General features: G+C 38.5%; 2 protein-coding genes across 2 annotated transcripts; one reads left to right on the forward strand and one right to left on the reverse strand.

Moving 5' to 3' along the window:
* The first annotated feature begins 1,099 nt into the window (after positions 1-1,099).
* Positions 1,100-1,558, forward strand: LOC149837572 (uncharacterized). Its single transcript, XM_090008065.1, has one exon. The coding sequence runs from the start codon at positions 1,100-1,102 to the stop codon at positions 1,556-1,558; it is 459 nt and encodes a 152-aa protein (XP_089864191.1).
* Positions 1,559-4,714: 3,156 nt separating this feature from the next.
* LOC149837573 (fructose-bisphosphate aldolase, cytoplasmic isozyme 1) lies at positions 4,715-7,661 on the reverse strand. Its single transcript, XM_090006129.1, has 2 exons — positions 7,561-7,661; positions 4,715-5,925 (listed from the first exon to the last, which is right to left on the reverse strand). Exons 1-2 carry the CDS (start codon positions 7,586-7,588, stop codon positions 4,880-4,882), a joined length of 1,074 nt encoding a protein of 357 aa, XP_089862255.1. The 5' UTR covers positions 7,589-7,661; the 3' UTR covers positions 4,715-4,879.
* Between the last annotated feature and the right edge of the window lie 8,671 nt (positions 7,662-16,332).

A 16,332-nucleotide genomic window follows, 5' to 3' on the forward strand; every position in this document is an offset into this window, starting at 1 on the left:
TAGAAGAGTTTCAAGATGTAATACCTCTATAATTGCCAATAAAATTACCACTCCAAAAGGAAGTTGATCATTGGATAAAATTGGTGCCAGTGACTAGACTCTCAACCATGGTGCCATACAGAATGGCCATGCCCAAGTTGGAGGAGCTTCGAAAGTAACTTGATGAGATGATGGAGGTTGGGATTGTTCGACCATCAAAAGCGCCCTTCGGTGCTTCTGTATTGTTTCAGACCAAACATGATGGTCCAAGCAGCTATGTGTGAATTATAGGGCACTCAACAAGTTGATCATTAAGAACAAGTACCCCTTGTCATTAATTGTTGATTTGTTCAATCAGTTGAAAAAGGCATAAGTTTTCTCAAAATTGGATTTGCGTTCAGGGTATTGAAAAGTCAAGATTGTGCATAGAGACGAGGCAAGGATCACCTTTGTCATGTGATATGGTTTCTTCGACTTCTTGGTAATGCCTTTCAGCTTGATGAATGCTCCTGCAATTGTCTCATCTCTTATGAATCATATCTTCTACCCATATCTAGATTGATTTGTGGTCCTTTACTTAGACGACATCATCATCTACAATGACAATTTGTAGGATCATGTGTAACATTTGTGCATGGTGTTTCAGACCTTGATGGACAATGACTTGTACGTGAAGCAGGAGAAGTGTTTATTCAGCTAGAGAAAGATCAATTTCCTAGGCCATATAGTTGATGATGGTTGTTTGATGATGGACTGCCAAAAGGTGAAGGTCATTCAGGATTGAGAGGTACCGACCAAGGTTCTTAAACTTCGATCCTTTTGGGGATCAACTAACTACTATCTTCAGTCCATCAAAGGGTACTATGTTATTATGGCACCACTAATTGAACTGTTAAAGAAGGATAAAAAATGAAAATCACAAGGAGAGTATCGAAAGGCATTCGAAACATTGAAAGAAGTCATGGCGAAAGAATCAGCATTGTAGTTGCCTAACCACGTGAAGTCATTTGAAGTGTACACAGATGTCTCTGGTTATGCCATCATAGGTGCTTTGATGCAATATGGACATCCAATCACCTATGAGAGTCGAAAGTTGAATAGTCTCGAGCGATGATATACAATGCATGCAAGGGAGATGATCGCTATTGTTCACTACCTACGCATTTGGAGGCACTATATGTTAAGATCGTTGTTCATCATCTACATGAACAACATTGTCATAAGCTATTTTGAGACCCAGAAAAAGCTTAGTCCTAAGCAAGCTCAATGGCAAGAGTTCTTGGCAAAATTTGATATGATCTTAGAGTACAAGTCTGGCAGAACCATTATTGTGGTAGATGCCTTAAGTAGAAAGGTTGAGTTGGTGGCCTTAGTTGGAGGAGACACCACAGCCACAAAACCTCACAGTGACCTCCTTGGTAGGATTCGTGAGGGCCAACAAGAAGATCTAGAAACACACCTCCTTTCTCTTGTGAATGAAGGAAAGACAATATGGTTTTGGCAAGAAGATGGCCTTTTGATGACAATAGAAAGTTGGGTATATGTACCTCGATGGGATCCTTACGATGAGAAGTATTGAAGAATTGCCATGATTCTTTATGGGCAGGGCACCCTGGACAAGAGAGGACTTTGGTGTTGATCGAGTGAGTATATTATTGGTTCTAGATGTGTACTAATTTAAACGAGTAGGTGTGCACTTGCTTGATTTGTCTGCAAGATAAAGCTATCAATCAGAAGCCCACGAGACTATAGAGCCATCCATCCGAAGTCGATCGTTGGAGAGCATATTAATGGATTTCATCATGAGCTTGCCGAAGACAAAGGGGTACAACTCTATACTCGTTATGGTTGATCAATTCTCTTAAGTATGCCGCATTTGCATCTATTCTTTCTACTTGCTCAGTCAAAGACACGTCCAAACTATTTGTGAAGCATGTAGTCAAGCATTGGGGCATCCCAGAAACCATTATCAGTGATCATGATGCTCATTTCAAGGGTAAGTTTTGGAGAGAAGTTTTTTGGCTATTAGGGTTCAAATTGCATTTTTTACTAGCTTTTATCCCCAAACGTATGGCCAGACTGAGTGCAACAATAGGATGTTGGAAGAGTACTTACGACATTTCGTTAACTCTAATAAGAAGCATTGAACAGAGTTGCTTGATATCAATCAATCCTGCTACAATCTTCAGAGCAAAACCTCAAGTCACAGACCCTTCGAGATTACTACTGAGCGACAACTACAGATGCCCCCATTCCATAGCCGCCCAGGGTTAAAGAAAGATGCCCTTTACCTATCCATTTGTTAAGAACTAGTATGATCAAACTGAATTAACGAGAGCATTTCCACACAAAACTGTCAAACGAATGAAGAAGTGGGCAGATCAGAATCGTCAATCAGTTGAATTTCGAGTAGGGGACAAGGTGCTAGTCAAGTTATACTCTGAAAAGATAGTTATCTTTTATAGACACTATCGTGGACTCATTCTAAAGTATGATGGATCCTTTGTCATCACATAGTGGATCGACAACTTGACATATAAGTTAGACCTTCCCACCGGTTTTCAAGTTCAGTTTTTCATGTGTGCAAATTCAAGATATTTAATAAAGATGAGGAAGATCCTAGCTACAGCCTACTTAAACGAGCTCTCATCCCGCAGCAAGAGTCTTCATCAACACTAGCTCTAACCTCCCAAGAAGTCAAGTTTATAATGGACTATGTCAACAACTACCTCGAATAAGTGAATAAGTACCTCGTGAAGTGGATAGTATTACCAGATAGTGATGCCAGTTGGGAGACTTCACACCACATCCATTAATTTCAACAGCATATTGAAGACTAACACCAATGAATAGCGCCAAAAATGGCATCTTAAACGGGAGAGCGTGTTCCGGACCACCATGTTTTTCACTTTATTTTACCTGATGTAATACCCCTTCACCCACTCTAAGTGTTGTAATTGGGCTTTGCCCTAAGTTCCCCTATATATGAAGTGATAGGAGTCTTTCCTCCCTCTCTCTCTTTTTGTACATTATGTTTACTGTAAAATTTATGCTCTCTTGCATTCTTGTTTCTGGCTTATAGCTTTCTTTACGTGACTGTGTGTGTGCGTGCTTGTGAGATTGTCTGCACATCCTCATTGCGATCTGCTTGCTTTGCCATGTGTTTGCGTTAATTTTCTTAGGCTCGTCAAGCTGACTTGGTCGGGATCAGCAGGTGCTGCATGGTGCTCACAATAAACTCGTGACAGTCCTATAAGACCAAAGCAACAGGCTCCGTAGTGAGTAAGTGGGGCAACCAAAAGGTTTTAACCACTTGGGTGTGAGTCATATGCTATGGCATCATTCTCTTTCAAGCCCCATCAAGCTGGTTAAATATCACAAGAAAGGAAATGTGTAAGGTTGAGTAAATGCATGGATCGAATGGTAGTTAGAGTGTCATCCGAATCTTGTTCAGTCAGTCAAATCATTAACAAGGATCAGTAGTTCAATATCTTAGAGACAGGATAGGTCAGAGGCATCTCTGACGGATTACCACTGAAGGTGCTTTGGATGTCTTTTTTTTTTTTTTTAAAGGCAAGCTGGGGTTAGGCAGACCCCTACCAGTTATACAATTGGGTTTTGAACTTGCAACGTTCCAACACAAGGTGAGGTGTACTAACTGTTCCTACTAGACAAGTGGAGCCCCCGTTGGTGAAGATGCTTTGGATGTCGATTGTCCATGTGATGAATGGCAACCCAAACACCATGATTGAATAGTTTACTTTGCAGATGGATCTCACAAATTTTCAGACGTTCATGATATGAACAAACGGCATCTAAAGCACAAAAACTGAACAGCTGAAAAACAAGAAAAATTAGTGGTGTTTGGGTTGCCGTTCATCTCATGGATGAATGGCATCCAAGAGGTGCCCCTGACCTGATACCGTCTCAATATCTTAACTAGGGGTGTCAACAGGTTGGGTTTGGTGCAGACTCAGGTGAGATCAAACCTACTTTTAATTTGAGATCTTGGTACCAGGTCTGGACTCAGGTTCAATCGGAACCTACTATAAGAAAAACCATAACCAGATCCTATAAGGATTACATGAACCAGACCCTGACCATGCCCAATGAAATATTTTTTTTTTTACATTTAAAATTTGCGGATCTTGGTGGAAACTTGTATCGAGGCCCACGTATAGCTTCCTCAAATCAACGCAGCGTTTTTGGAATTCATAGTAGCTAATGTCAGTCACGAATTGCCTGGTCAGATGCTAGTGGTGCCCAATTGTACGCATCTGGATCCATCAAACACACTTTCCAAAAAGTCAAATCTTTTTTGAGAAAAAAATTTGCAAAATTTGTGAGAATATACATGCGTGTTTCAGAGCGAGCTCCTGCTAAGAAGACTGGCCAATCTTCCTAATAAACTTGACTTGTTGATCATGTTTTTAAATCGACAAAGTTAAGGCCTATCATAACTACTTAAGCAAAAGAATGCAAGGACTACCGCACATTTCTGCAAATGTTAAATCTTTTTATTTCATGTCATTATCGCTTCAAACACTTGGCGCGCAAAACATTATCCGCAACTCGAGTAAAAGAATCCGCACAAAAGCAAAGCAATACACCAAGTTGCTCTCTAGTCCTGGAATCCCCCCGCATGACCGATACGGGCCAAGCCGGACAATTGATTGCTTGTCCAACCCAAACGGACCCGAGAGAGATAGAGAGAGTCTAGAGAGATGACAACAAGTAATAAACCATGACAGTCATTGACATCTGTTAGCGGTCCAGAGACAAGGTATCTGTTCATGAAGTTAAAAAAAAAGACTAACAATTCGGAATATAAAAATACTTTTGTAAAAGAAACCGCACATAGATCAAACTAAGGAAGCAAACGGTCGATAGGAGAGCCAACTTAGTACTTGTATCCCTTCACATGAAGGCTCTCGGAGGCCAACCCACCGGCGTTACCACCAGCATATTTGCCAAGAGTGGCCTCAGAGTTGGCCTTGCACCTGACCAAGAAGGCCTCCTGGGCAGCCTGCAGGTTCTCCTCCTTCCCCTTCCATGTTTTGAGGGTACTCTGCTGAAGGGCGCGGCCAAATGAGAAGGACAGAGTCCATGGCTTCAACACGTCCAACTTGTTCATGGCGTTCAGATTAAGTGTTGCCTCCTCCTCACTCTGCCCTCCAGACAGAAACACAATGCCGGGAACGGCAGCAGGAACTGTTCGCCGTAGGGCCCTCACCGTCAATTCAGCAATCTCCTGGGGCGTTGTCTTGGGGCTGTCTGAACCAGGAGTCACCATGTTGGGCTTGAGAAGGGTGCCCTCGAGAAGAACATGGTGATCATTGAGGGCCTTGTATACAGCAGCCAACACCTTCTCTGTCACAGCTGCACATTTGTGGATATCATGGCTACCGTCGGTTAGGATCTCCGGCTCGACAATGGGGACGAGGCCATTCTCTTGGCAGATGATGGCGTATCGGGCTAGGCCTCGAGCATTCTCCTGGATAGAGAGCTCCGATGGTTCGGTTGGTCCAATCTTAAGCACCGCACGCCATTTTGCAAAGCGGGCACCGGCCTTGTAGTACTGCTGGCACCGGGTGCCAAGGCCATCCAACCCCTGAGTGGTTGTCTCTCCATTGGTGCCGGCGAGATCAACGGTACCCTTGTCTACCTTGATGCCAGGGAGAACACCGGCTTCAAGCAGGACATCGACAAAGGGCTTTCCATCAGAGGTCTTCTGGTAGAGGGTCTCTTCAAAGAGAATGACACCCGAGATATACTGGAGAGCACCAGGGGCAGTGAAGAGGAGTTGGCGGAGGGCTTGGCGATTGGACTCTACATTTTCCACATTGATGCTGGCAAGACGCTTGCCTATGGTGCCAGTGCTTTCATCAGCAGCAAGGATACCCTTGCCGGGAGTGGCAATGTACTTGGCATTCTTGATGAGTTCCTCTGCTCATTAGCACAAATGTAGAACAAGAACGCAGTGAGGAAAGAAGAAACCATTGGCCAATTGATGAACAGAAAGCCATGAAGTAAAAGTTGGAAATTGAAACCCCAAAATTACGACGATGTCGAATACGGTCACATAAGGATCAACAAGTAAACTAAACTTCCTACCACGGACATTTTTAACTATTAAACAAACTGAACTAATGTCAAAAAGAGAATTTTCAATCACAGTAACGTGCAAAAGACGGCTTCAACCGATAAAAAAATGATGTCTTCTGTGCATCTCCAATTGAACACCAACCAAAAAAAGCAATGAACTACAATAAGTGAAACCGTCTTTCACGAGTTCAATATTGTTGAAAGAACACATTGAAGAAAACACATCATTTTGAAGCTGCTAGCTGGGGCGAAGAGGTAGGTAAACATCAAGGGAAATCACAAAGTTCCCGCTCCCATAAAATCAAGCATTAGGTGTGAAAGAAAACAAACCAACAAACATTGTTGATGGGAAGAAGTATGCTATTTTGAAAAAATTGCAGACCTTGAGGCAAAAAAAAAAACTAGGAAACCCCATACATCCTTGACACCACAAACTATAGATGGAAGGCGTATTAAGATAATTTATAAAATGGTGAATCTCCATCACACAAGCGCATGATAGTATCATCTAAAGTTAAAAGAGTACGAGACCCTCGTGAACAGGAAAGCATCTAAGTTTATATCAGGATTTCAATCGACTCTTAAGAGATAAAAAAAAGCCCCCCTTGCCAATATTACAAAGAATCTTCTAAGGTGCATAGTTTACCAAATACACGACAGAATGTCAATATGAAACCTTCCCTTCCATACAAACGCAAAATAACTCATGAACCAAACGCAGAAAAGGGTCTATTATTATCGATGACTACACAAATCGATACAAAACCAAAAAAACTGCTACAACCCCAACATTCCGGGAGCGCCAAATCAGAAAAAAACTGAGGTTACATTTCCACAACAAGAAAGAATCACGTTTCGTCGCAGTGACTACATAGAAGCAAAGAACCTTAACTACGTTTGGAATAACGATAGGTTCTTCCTATTTTTTTCCTGTTCGCTATAAACCGTAACAATGTAAAAGAAAGCAACAAAAATATTTCATACAGGTCCAGAAGAAAATTGACGATCTTCTGATCTCCTCCATTCTGACAAAGAAAAAAAAATCTTTCAAAAGTTCGGAGTAACTACACAAAAATCTCAACCTTATGACGGCAAGATGAAACTCTTTTCACAATGGAGTCCCCGCAGAAACAAGTACATCAATAGAGTTCATAAAAACAGCAGTGAACCAAGAAGACGAAGAATATTATCAAAAAATACATCAAATTTAACGAAAAAAGGCGGAGAAAGGGAAATAGACAAAACCGAAGCAACCTCAAAGAAAAGGCTGAGTCTTTCTCCATAAACATCGCAGAACTTTCAAAATTTAGAAAAAGAAAAAGACGGATCTTTCACCACTCACTCTGTGTGTGTGTGTGTGTGAGAGAGAGAGAGAGAGGAGATAGACTCTGAAAGGGCGACCAGAACCATCAAATGAGGGAAACCCTGCACTGAAACTGAAACCATTTCTAGAGGAAGGAGAAGCCCTCGCTTTACCTGCGTATTTCCCGACGAAGGCCGACATCTTCGAAACCCTAGAGAAGCAGAATACAGAGCGAGAGAAAAAGAGAGAGAGTGAGTTTGGGAAATGAGGAGGGTTCGGATCGGACCCTCCCCGACTCATATTTATAGGAGAACGTGGAGCCGCATCGGCATATTCCCTTGGAATCTCCGGTCGCTCACCGCCACGTGTCTACCGTTGAGCCCTTGAAGCGTTATCCGTCGTCGGATAGGCTTGCAGGCGATCCCCTCCTCTTCCTCCACGTGGTTTTTCCGCCGCTCACAGTTTTGGTGACTCGCGGTTTCTCCCTCTCTCTTTATCTCGGCTGATGGGACACGTTAAAAACGGCAAAATATGATAGTCAAAAAATCGCGAGAAATTAAAAGTTTCTAAAACATCTGACGTTTTTCTCGACTGATGGACACCCCTGTTTGCCATTCGATCGCTGTTTTAGGCCTTCCAACCTTTTTTTTGCCCCATGTTTGCAATGCCTCGTCATGCTGGGATTTCTTTTTTTTTATTTTTCAACATTCTGTATCACAATGACAACACTTTTCCAAGGTTAGTCAAACATGGAAAAAATAAGTATAAGTTGTGATTGTGACAGCTAATCGTGATGGTTTTGGCCTTGAATCCTATTAAAGTTTTGTACCATGGTGACAAAAGTTAAAAACTGCAAAATCTGAGCAGGCAAAAACTAGGGAGATTTTAAAATTTTTCATAAATCTCGTATTTTTCAGCAAAATCTTGAGAATAAAAAATAATTTTTATAAGAAAATATAAATAAAACACATTTAAAAATAAAAATCTTGAGAGTTTTCATGATAATTAAAAATATAAAATATCATGATATTTGTCGTAGTTTGAAAATCTTGCCAAAAACTATCATTTTAAACTTTCGAGCAATTTCTTGCGATATAATTTCTTGAGTTTGAAAATGGGTATAGGCTTGAGAATCGGTATCGACCCATTCACTTGAATAGTTGGCCAAACTATTCAGTACCGAAACTGACAACATTGCAATTTGAGGGGGGGGGGGGGAAAAAAAAACAAAGGGACACTTAGATTTTTTTTTGTACACTTTGAAATTTTGAATTCCGCCAAAGGAGAAGGAATTCCTTTCAAAGAGTGAAAAGATCAGGTGCAATATGATTGCACAAATATTTATGCATTAAGCACCTGATGACCCTCCATCTTGAGTACAGGACTGTCTAAGGATTGATGGAGGGCGATCAGGTGCTTAATGCACAAATTTTGTGCCATGTCATTGCATCTTATCCTGACTCTTTCAAAGATATGATGGGTAGATGGGACTTCATTTGTTCTTTGTCCACATCACTTTGTATGTCTCGACAATTTTTTTTTTTTTTTTAATTTTCATATGGACTGGATATTATTTTTTTGGTTGATACATTTTGACCGTTTTTCAGTAACGTATATGTAATTATCAAACTTTTTTGTTTTTTTGGATGGAGAGAGTGAAACTTGGGATATTAAAACAACGGCTCATTCGCAAGATGTATAGGTGGGAAAGGTGAAGACTGGGATGTCGTAATTTCTGGGGACAGGTTTTTGTGATGCGCACAATCTGTTTTTTTTTTATAAATAAATTTAATATACGATTGTATGCACTCGTAAATATTACAACATCAAAAGATGGAGTCATTTAAGAATGGGAAGACAAAGGTTTTTTTAAGAGACAGGTTACGTAGATTGAGGAATACAGCAGAGGAAGATTTTTAATAAGTCAAGTCTATATAAGTTTAGATTGGACTTATGAAAAGATGAAATAGATAGTTGCTAAAAATAAAATTCTGAACATTGGGTCTGGCCGTTGTAGAGGTTGCTGGAGGTGGACCACTTCTTTCAACACTCCCCCTCAAGTGGGTGATGTATATATCGTGACATCCCCACTTGCTTAAGATATAATAAAATTGTTCCTTTGAAAGTCCTTTGGTCAAAGCATCCCCCAATTGATCTAAGTTGTGTATATATGGAGTGCAGATCTCTCCTTTTTAAACCTTTTCTCTAACATAGTGACAATCAACTTCGATGTGTTTGGTTCATTCATAAAATACCGGATTTGCTGCGATATGTATAGCGGTTTGATTATCACAATACATTTTCACGAGCTCTTTGCTTTCAAGACCCAAGTCTTTCAAGAGATTTTTTGTCCAAGTGAGTTCACATGATGTGGATGCCATAGCACGATATTCAGTTTCGGCGCTTGATCTAGCTATCACATTTTGCTTTTTGCTTTTCCAAGATGTCAAATTTCCTCCAACGAAGACATTTTCTATCAGTAGTGTCTCCTGCCCAATCTGCGTTCGAATATCCCTCAATTTCAGTGTGACCATGTTTTTTCATAAGAATTCCCTATCCTGGAGACTTCTTTAAATATCAAAGGATTCTGTCAACTGCTGACTTGTGTTCTTGTGTTGGTGCATGCTTGAATTGACTCACTTTACTTACCGCAAAGGTGATATCTGGTCGTGTAATGGTGAGATAAATAAGTCTTTCGACCAAAAGCTGATATGATTGGACGTCCACAAGATCTTGAGATTCAGCAAATTTAAGATGAGGCTCAATGGAGGTGTTGACTGGCTTACACCCTAATTTTTCAGTTTCTTTTAAAATATCCAAAGCATATTTTCTTTGTGATAGTACTATTCCTTTTGTTGAAGAGGCGATTTCTATGCTGAGAAAATAACGAAGTCTTCCAAGATCTTTGATGTCGAAAACCTTGTTAAGATAGCTCTTGATGTCATCAATCATTTTGATGTTATTTCCTGTAATAACTATATCATCGACATATATGAGAATGATAGTGATATCGTTCTCATTTTGTTTCATGAATAGGGAGTTGTCGGTTGAACTAATTTTGAATCCTTTTTGTGTCAAAGCCATGCTAAGTTTGGAGTACCATGCTCGTGGAGATTGTTTGAGGCCATATATGGCCTTCTTCAACCTACAAACTTTGTTGTGATGTCCTTCATTAGGGTCCCCAGGTGAGAATATACATGTATACTTCTTCTTTTAGGTCTCCCTGCAAAAAAGCATTTTTAACATCTAATTGATATATTTTTCAATCATAATTACAGGTAACAGAAATTAAGATATGAAATGTATTCATTTTTGCTACAGGAGCGAAGGTTTCAAAGTAATCTACTCCCTGTGTTTGAGTGAACCCCTTTGCCACTAATCGGGCTTTGTATCTTTCGATGCTCCCATCACTTTTGTACTTAATCTGATATACCCATCTGCAACCAACAACTTTCCTGCCTTGTGGAAGTTGAGTAATTTCCCAAGTGTTGTTTTTGTTTAGAGCATTGAGTTCTTCTTCCATGGCTTTGACCCATTTCGGATCGTTGATGGCTTCTTGGTAAGTCGTTGGTTCTTGATGAGATGAAATATTGCTCAAGAAGGCTATGTATCCTTTTGAAAGGTGGTCATAGGAAACTTGTTTTTCAATAGGATATTAAATGGCCTTATATGTGACATAATCTTTTAGGTGAGTCGGTTGACGAGAAATTCTTTTTGATCTCCTTACATCTGATGGTTCACTTGGTTCTTCTCTAACCGTGTCATTGCCAATGGTTTCGTTGAGAGTTTCATTGACCTGTTGATTTTCATGAGATACAAAAATGGTAAAGAAATGTTCATAATCATCTAGATTAGGCAAGACATATTCGAACTTACTTAATTGTGTCTCCCCCTGAAGAATATCCTTGTCAGTATAGCAAGAAAAATAAGGTCTATTTTCTTCAAACTTAACATCACGAGAAATATATAATTTTCTATTTTCTACATTGTAACATTTATAACCCTTTTTTGACAAGGAGTATCATAAAAATAAGCACCTAATGGCTTTAGGACTAAGTTTGTCCTTATGTCAAGAAAAGTTATAAGTTTCTATTTTCTACATTGTAACATTTATAACCCTTTTTTGACAAGGAGTATCATAAAAATAAGCACCTAATGGCTTTAGGACTAAGTTTGTCCTTTTGTCAAGAAAAGTTATAAGTGTATACAACACATCCAAAGGTTCTGATATATTTTAAAGAAGCCTTTTTTTGTTTGAGAACTTCTATTGGTGATTTTCCATGCAAAAATTTACTAGGAGTTCTATTTATGAGATAGCAAGTTGTGGACACTGCATCACTCTAATCTGATTTAGGAACATTCATTTGAAACATGATAGAATGAGTAACTTCAAGTAAATGCCTATTTTTCCTTTCTGCTACTCTGTTTTGTTGTGGAGTATCAACACATGTGCTTTGATGATCAATCCCAACGGATTTATTAAAATTTTCAAAAACATGGTTTTTGTATTCAGACCCATTATCGGTTCGAATAGATTTAATCGAACAATTAAACTGATTTTTAACCATGTTAAAGAAATTCTTAAAAATTGATAAAACCTCATCTTTGTTTTTTATGAGATACAAGCAAGTATGTTTTGAAAAATCATTTATAAATGTAATGTAATAACGATATCCAGAATATGAGGTTTCAGGAGCCTGTCCTCAAATATCAGAATGAATCAATTCAAACGATTTACAAGTAACACTTTCAGATAATGGAAAAGGAACTCTAGAAAATTTAGCCAATCTGCAAGCATCACACATAAGAGATTCAAAAGATAAACAAGGCATAAGTTTTTTTAAGACACGATCGGATGGATGACCCATCTGTTTATGCCAAAGAGTCATCATCTTTGGAGGCCACCAAAGCCTTATTCGGTTGTTCAAATAAATATAAGTCGTTCACAAGTCGCCCTTCACCAATCGTCGCTCCTGTCGTCCGATCCTGAAAAATCACATTATAAGAAGAGAAAACTACATTGCAATCATAAGTCTTGGTAATTTTTGCAACCGACATAAGATTAGAAGTTAAGGTGGGTATATAAAAAATATTGTTATCATGTTTTAAATCAAAAAACTTGGTTTTGTCTATCCCTTTGACAGCCATGGGAGACCCATTTGCACTTGTAACAGGTCTCCCTTTAAAAATTTTGAAGTCATATTGCATTGTAAGATCATTGGTTATGTGGTCGGTAGCACCCGAGTCTACCACCTAAACCTGTTTTGAATAAGGCACGAGATTACCTGATGGAGATTTCAAATCTGATGTAAAGGTCATTGCTACACCTACTCGTCCCACATTCTGAAGTAGTTCTTGAATTTTTTCAAGAATCGAAGCTTGAGTATTAAGGCTAGTTTGAGTTTCAATAGCTGCCTTTGATGCACACATGTTCGCCTGTTTAGATTTCTCATGGTCTTGAGTATTACCTTGTTTGGTCCAATCCTTCTTGAACCGATCTGGTTTGCCATGAATGAACCAGCATGTATCACATTCATGACCAGACTTTTTACAATGCGAACACTTCAATAATCTGCCTTTTTGTTTGAAATTTTGATTCTTGCTCATTCTTGAGTCATTTTTATTAGCAATATAGGCTGATTGTTCAACGTCTGACTCAATAGAGGACTTCTTGCTTTGATTCATTATTCGTCTATGAGTCTCTTCCCTCATAACAATAGCACACACATTGTCAAGATTCGGCAACTCAGAATTCATCAAAATCTGGCTACGTAACTGCTCATAGCCTTCACCCAAGCCGGATAGAAATTGAAAGATTTTGCTTTGCTCTTTCATTTTTGCGATGCCTTGAGGATCGACTATAGGTGTGGTGTATGAATCTAACTCATCCCATTTGGATTTCAAATTTCCAAGATACTCGCTTACTGATGATTCACCTTTCTTAAGTTCATAAATATCTTGAGTAAGTTGATACATACGGGCAGTGTTATAGTGCTCACTATACAGTTGTTTTGTTGCCTTCCATATAGACTCAGCAGAGTCTAAGAACAGGAACCCTTCGGCTATTTTTGCTTCCATGGAATTGAGTAACCAAGACATTACAAGATGGTTGTTTGATTCCCATTCTTCAAAAGATGGATCATCGCTACTCGGTTTTGGTTTTTGACCATTTATAAAACCAAGTTTGGATTTTTCACTTAAATAAAGTGTGGCGGCTTTAGACCAAGCCAAATAGTTTGATCCATTGAGCAAAAATTGGTGATTCTAAGATTTGGACTGACATGCTCTTGAATCATTATTTTATGCATCATATTGGAAGTGGAATTTGTGGATGTACTGTCATTGTTGGTGCCTTGTTCGTCCGCCATTGAAGAAAGCTTCTCTTTTGTCTCAGGATATTTGCTCCTGCTTTGATACCATGTAAAAAATCATACAAGAGAGAAACATACCACCACTCAAACAGTTTTATGTGGTTCGGCTTTGATGAGCCTACATCCACTGCAACCTCAACCCTTTAGCTCTTATTCAGATTTTGCAGAGAGTGCGATATGCACTCGTATATATTACAACATCAAAAGATGGAGTCATTTTAGAATGGGAAGACAAAGGTTTTTTTAAGAGGCAGGTCAAGTAGGTTGAGGAATACAGCAGAGGAAGATTTTTAATAAGTCAAGTCTATATAAGTTTAGATTAGACTTATGGAAAGATGAAATAGATAGTTGCTAAAAATAAAATTCTGAATGTCAGGTCTGGTCGTTGTAGAGGTTGCTGGAGCAGGACCACTTCTTTCAACAAGCATCAAGGTTTGGTGATAAACAAGGAGGTCCAATTAGAATCTCTGTCAAACTCAAAAGGTCCGATTAAACTCAAGTATGGTTTTCAAAATTTCATATTAGACCTGGGCTCGACCTCAATTCTGATTAAGATTCGTAATTTTTTAATATAAAAAATAAAAAATCTTTTTTGAGGAAAAACTAAAAAATATTATCTTACCGAGTAATTCTTATAAGATCCAAGTATGTTTTCTTTTATGCAAGGCCCGATTAAACTCAAGTCTGGACTCGGTAAAAATATCTCAAATCATATTTGGGTTTGGTCTTAATTGAGTCTTAATCAAACCCGACCCAACCTTTTCTGAGCAAAATGATAAAAGCACGAGACTTTGCAACAATTCTCTCTCTGATTAAAGGCCGCGACGGGAATCATCCACTCACCACTATTCAAATGTAAATGCAAACAAACAGTCACTACCTCAGGGTGGCCAAATCAAGTTTAGTCGGTCTCAATGCGAAAGAGTTACACAAACTTATGACTTCGACAAGATTTGCCATGTTTGTTTGTTTGTTTTTTTCTCTTGAAATAATGAGAAAAAAAACCTCAATTTTGTGGTCATCAGATCATACTACTCCTAAGAATAATGTTATTTCACAGAATAACTACAAGATATCACAATTTTTTCGAATACCCACCCCCACTCGATTTTTGCCGAATATGAGAAATTTATGATGATTTTACGCTTACGCTAAAAATGAAACAACGAAACTCACTCTTTCAGCAAAACTGAGATTAACCTATACAGTTTTAGCAAAACTCACTATTTCAGTGAAATTTGACGCTCGCAAAACAGAGATTTGCCTATATAGTTTTACCGAAACTCTTAGCTAGCAAAACTGAAATTTGCTTATACAGTTTTAGCAAAACTCACCATTTTATGAGAAACTCAATCTGAGATTTGCATATACATCGAAATAACTAAACTCAGTTTAGTTGTCAATGAACTAACAAATCTTAGTTGTGAAACTTTTTTTTATAACTACTTTTTTTCTTTCACTTCACCTCATCATTCCCATCACCACAACCACTTCTCCACCATCACTACCACCAACACTTATCTACCATCACCATCATCACCACCACCAACACCTCCACTTATCCACCATTATTAACACCACCACCACCATCACCACCATTATCACTACTACTATCAAGGTTGGCAAACTCATCGAGTCAACTCGATTGATTCTTTCAAAATAGGTATCAAATGAGTCACCAATTGAGAATGATTTTTTTCCTAAACTCACCGTCAACTTTGCTTGAACCAGCCAACTTTCCTTAAAACGGTCAAACTCAGCCTAAATCATTCGAGTTGGCACATTTAATAAATCTAGTTTCTAAAGGTTTTTTTTAAAAGAAACCAACAAGTAAAAATTATACATCAGACTTTTTAGTTCTTATTTCATATCAATAATACTTAGGTTCTTCCTATGCCATGCAATTTTAAGAAGAGGGCAAGCATGGTTTCATGACCTGCTCCTTGCCAACATTGAGTCTTTATTGCATTGGATATTAATTGAGAGTTAAACAGTAAAGGTTGGGCATCAAAGTCACTCAAATTACCTAATATGATAATTTCTTTTATTTTTCATATATTATCTTTATTTATTGGATATTTTAAAATTTAGATGCATTTTATTCGCTATTCTATTACAACTGAGTTTCGCTAAAACTTATAGGTCAAACTCAAATTTGTTGGTGGTTAAGTTTCACTAAAACTATATAGGTGAATGTCAATTTTGTTGGCATGAATCACACTTTCGCTGAAATATGAATTTCGATGTTTCATATTTTAGCAGAAGGGTAAAATCATTAAAAATGCTTATATATTTAGCAAAAATCTAGCAGGTAGGTATTTGAAGAATATTGTGATACCTTGATGTTAATAGCATTATTCTTAAAGGTAATACGGTTATTTTCATAATTATTGTCTAAGAACTCATGCCCACCTTGTGGAGCCGCTCAACTTCAGCCTCTCTACAAGGGACATCCTCCAAATCTGCAACTTGCGACATCTCTTCAACCTGAGGTGGACCAACCAACCTCTTAAAAAGAGCTTTTTATGGACATGTTTGTTATTTTTTTCAATAAGCTATCCAAGACTAATTATT

Source organism: Nuphar pumila, chromosome 5, assembly GCF_984573655.1.
Source record: "Nuphar pumila chromosome 5, dmNupPumi1.hap1.1, whole genome shotgun sequence".
Taxonomy (NCBI): Eukaryota; Viridiplantae; Streptophyta; class Magnoliopsida; order Nymphaeales; family Nymphaeaceae; genus Nuphar; species Nuphar pumila.

Coding starts and splice junctions, on each gene's coding strand:
- LOC149837572 (XM_090008065.1), top strand. CDS start 1,100: ATGCATGCAAGGGAGATGATCGCTATTGTTCACTACCTACGCATTTGG.
- LOC149837573 (XM_090006129.1), bottom strand. CDS start 7,588: ATGTCGGCCTTCGTCGGGAAATACGCAG. Junction 5,926..7,560: donor CTTCGTCGGGAAATACGCAG/GTAAAGCGAGGG, acceptor GCTAATGAGCAG/AGGAACTCATCAAGAATGCC.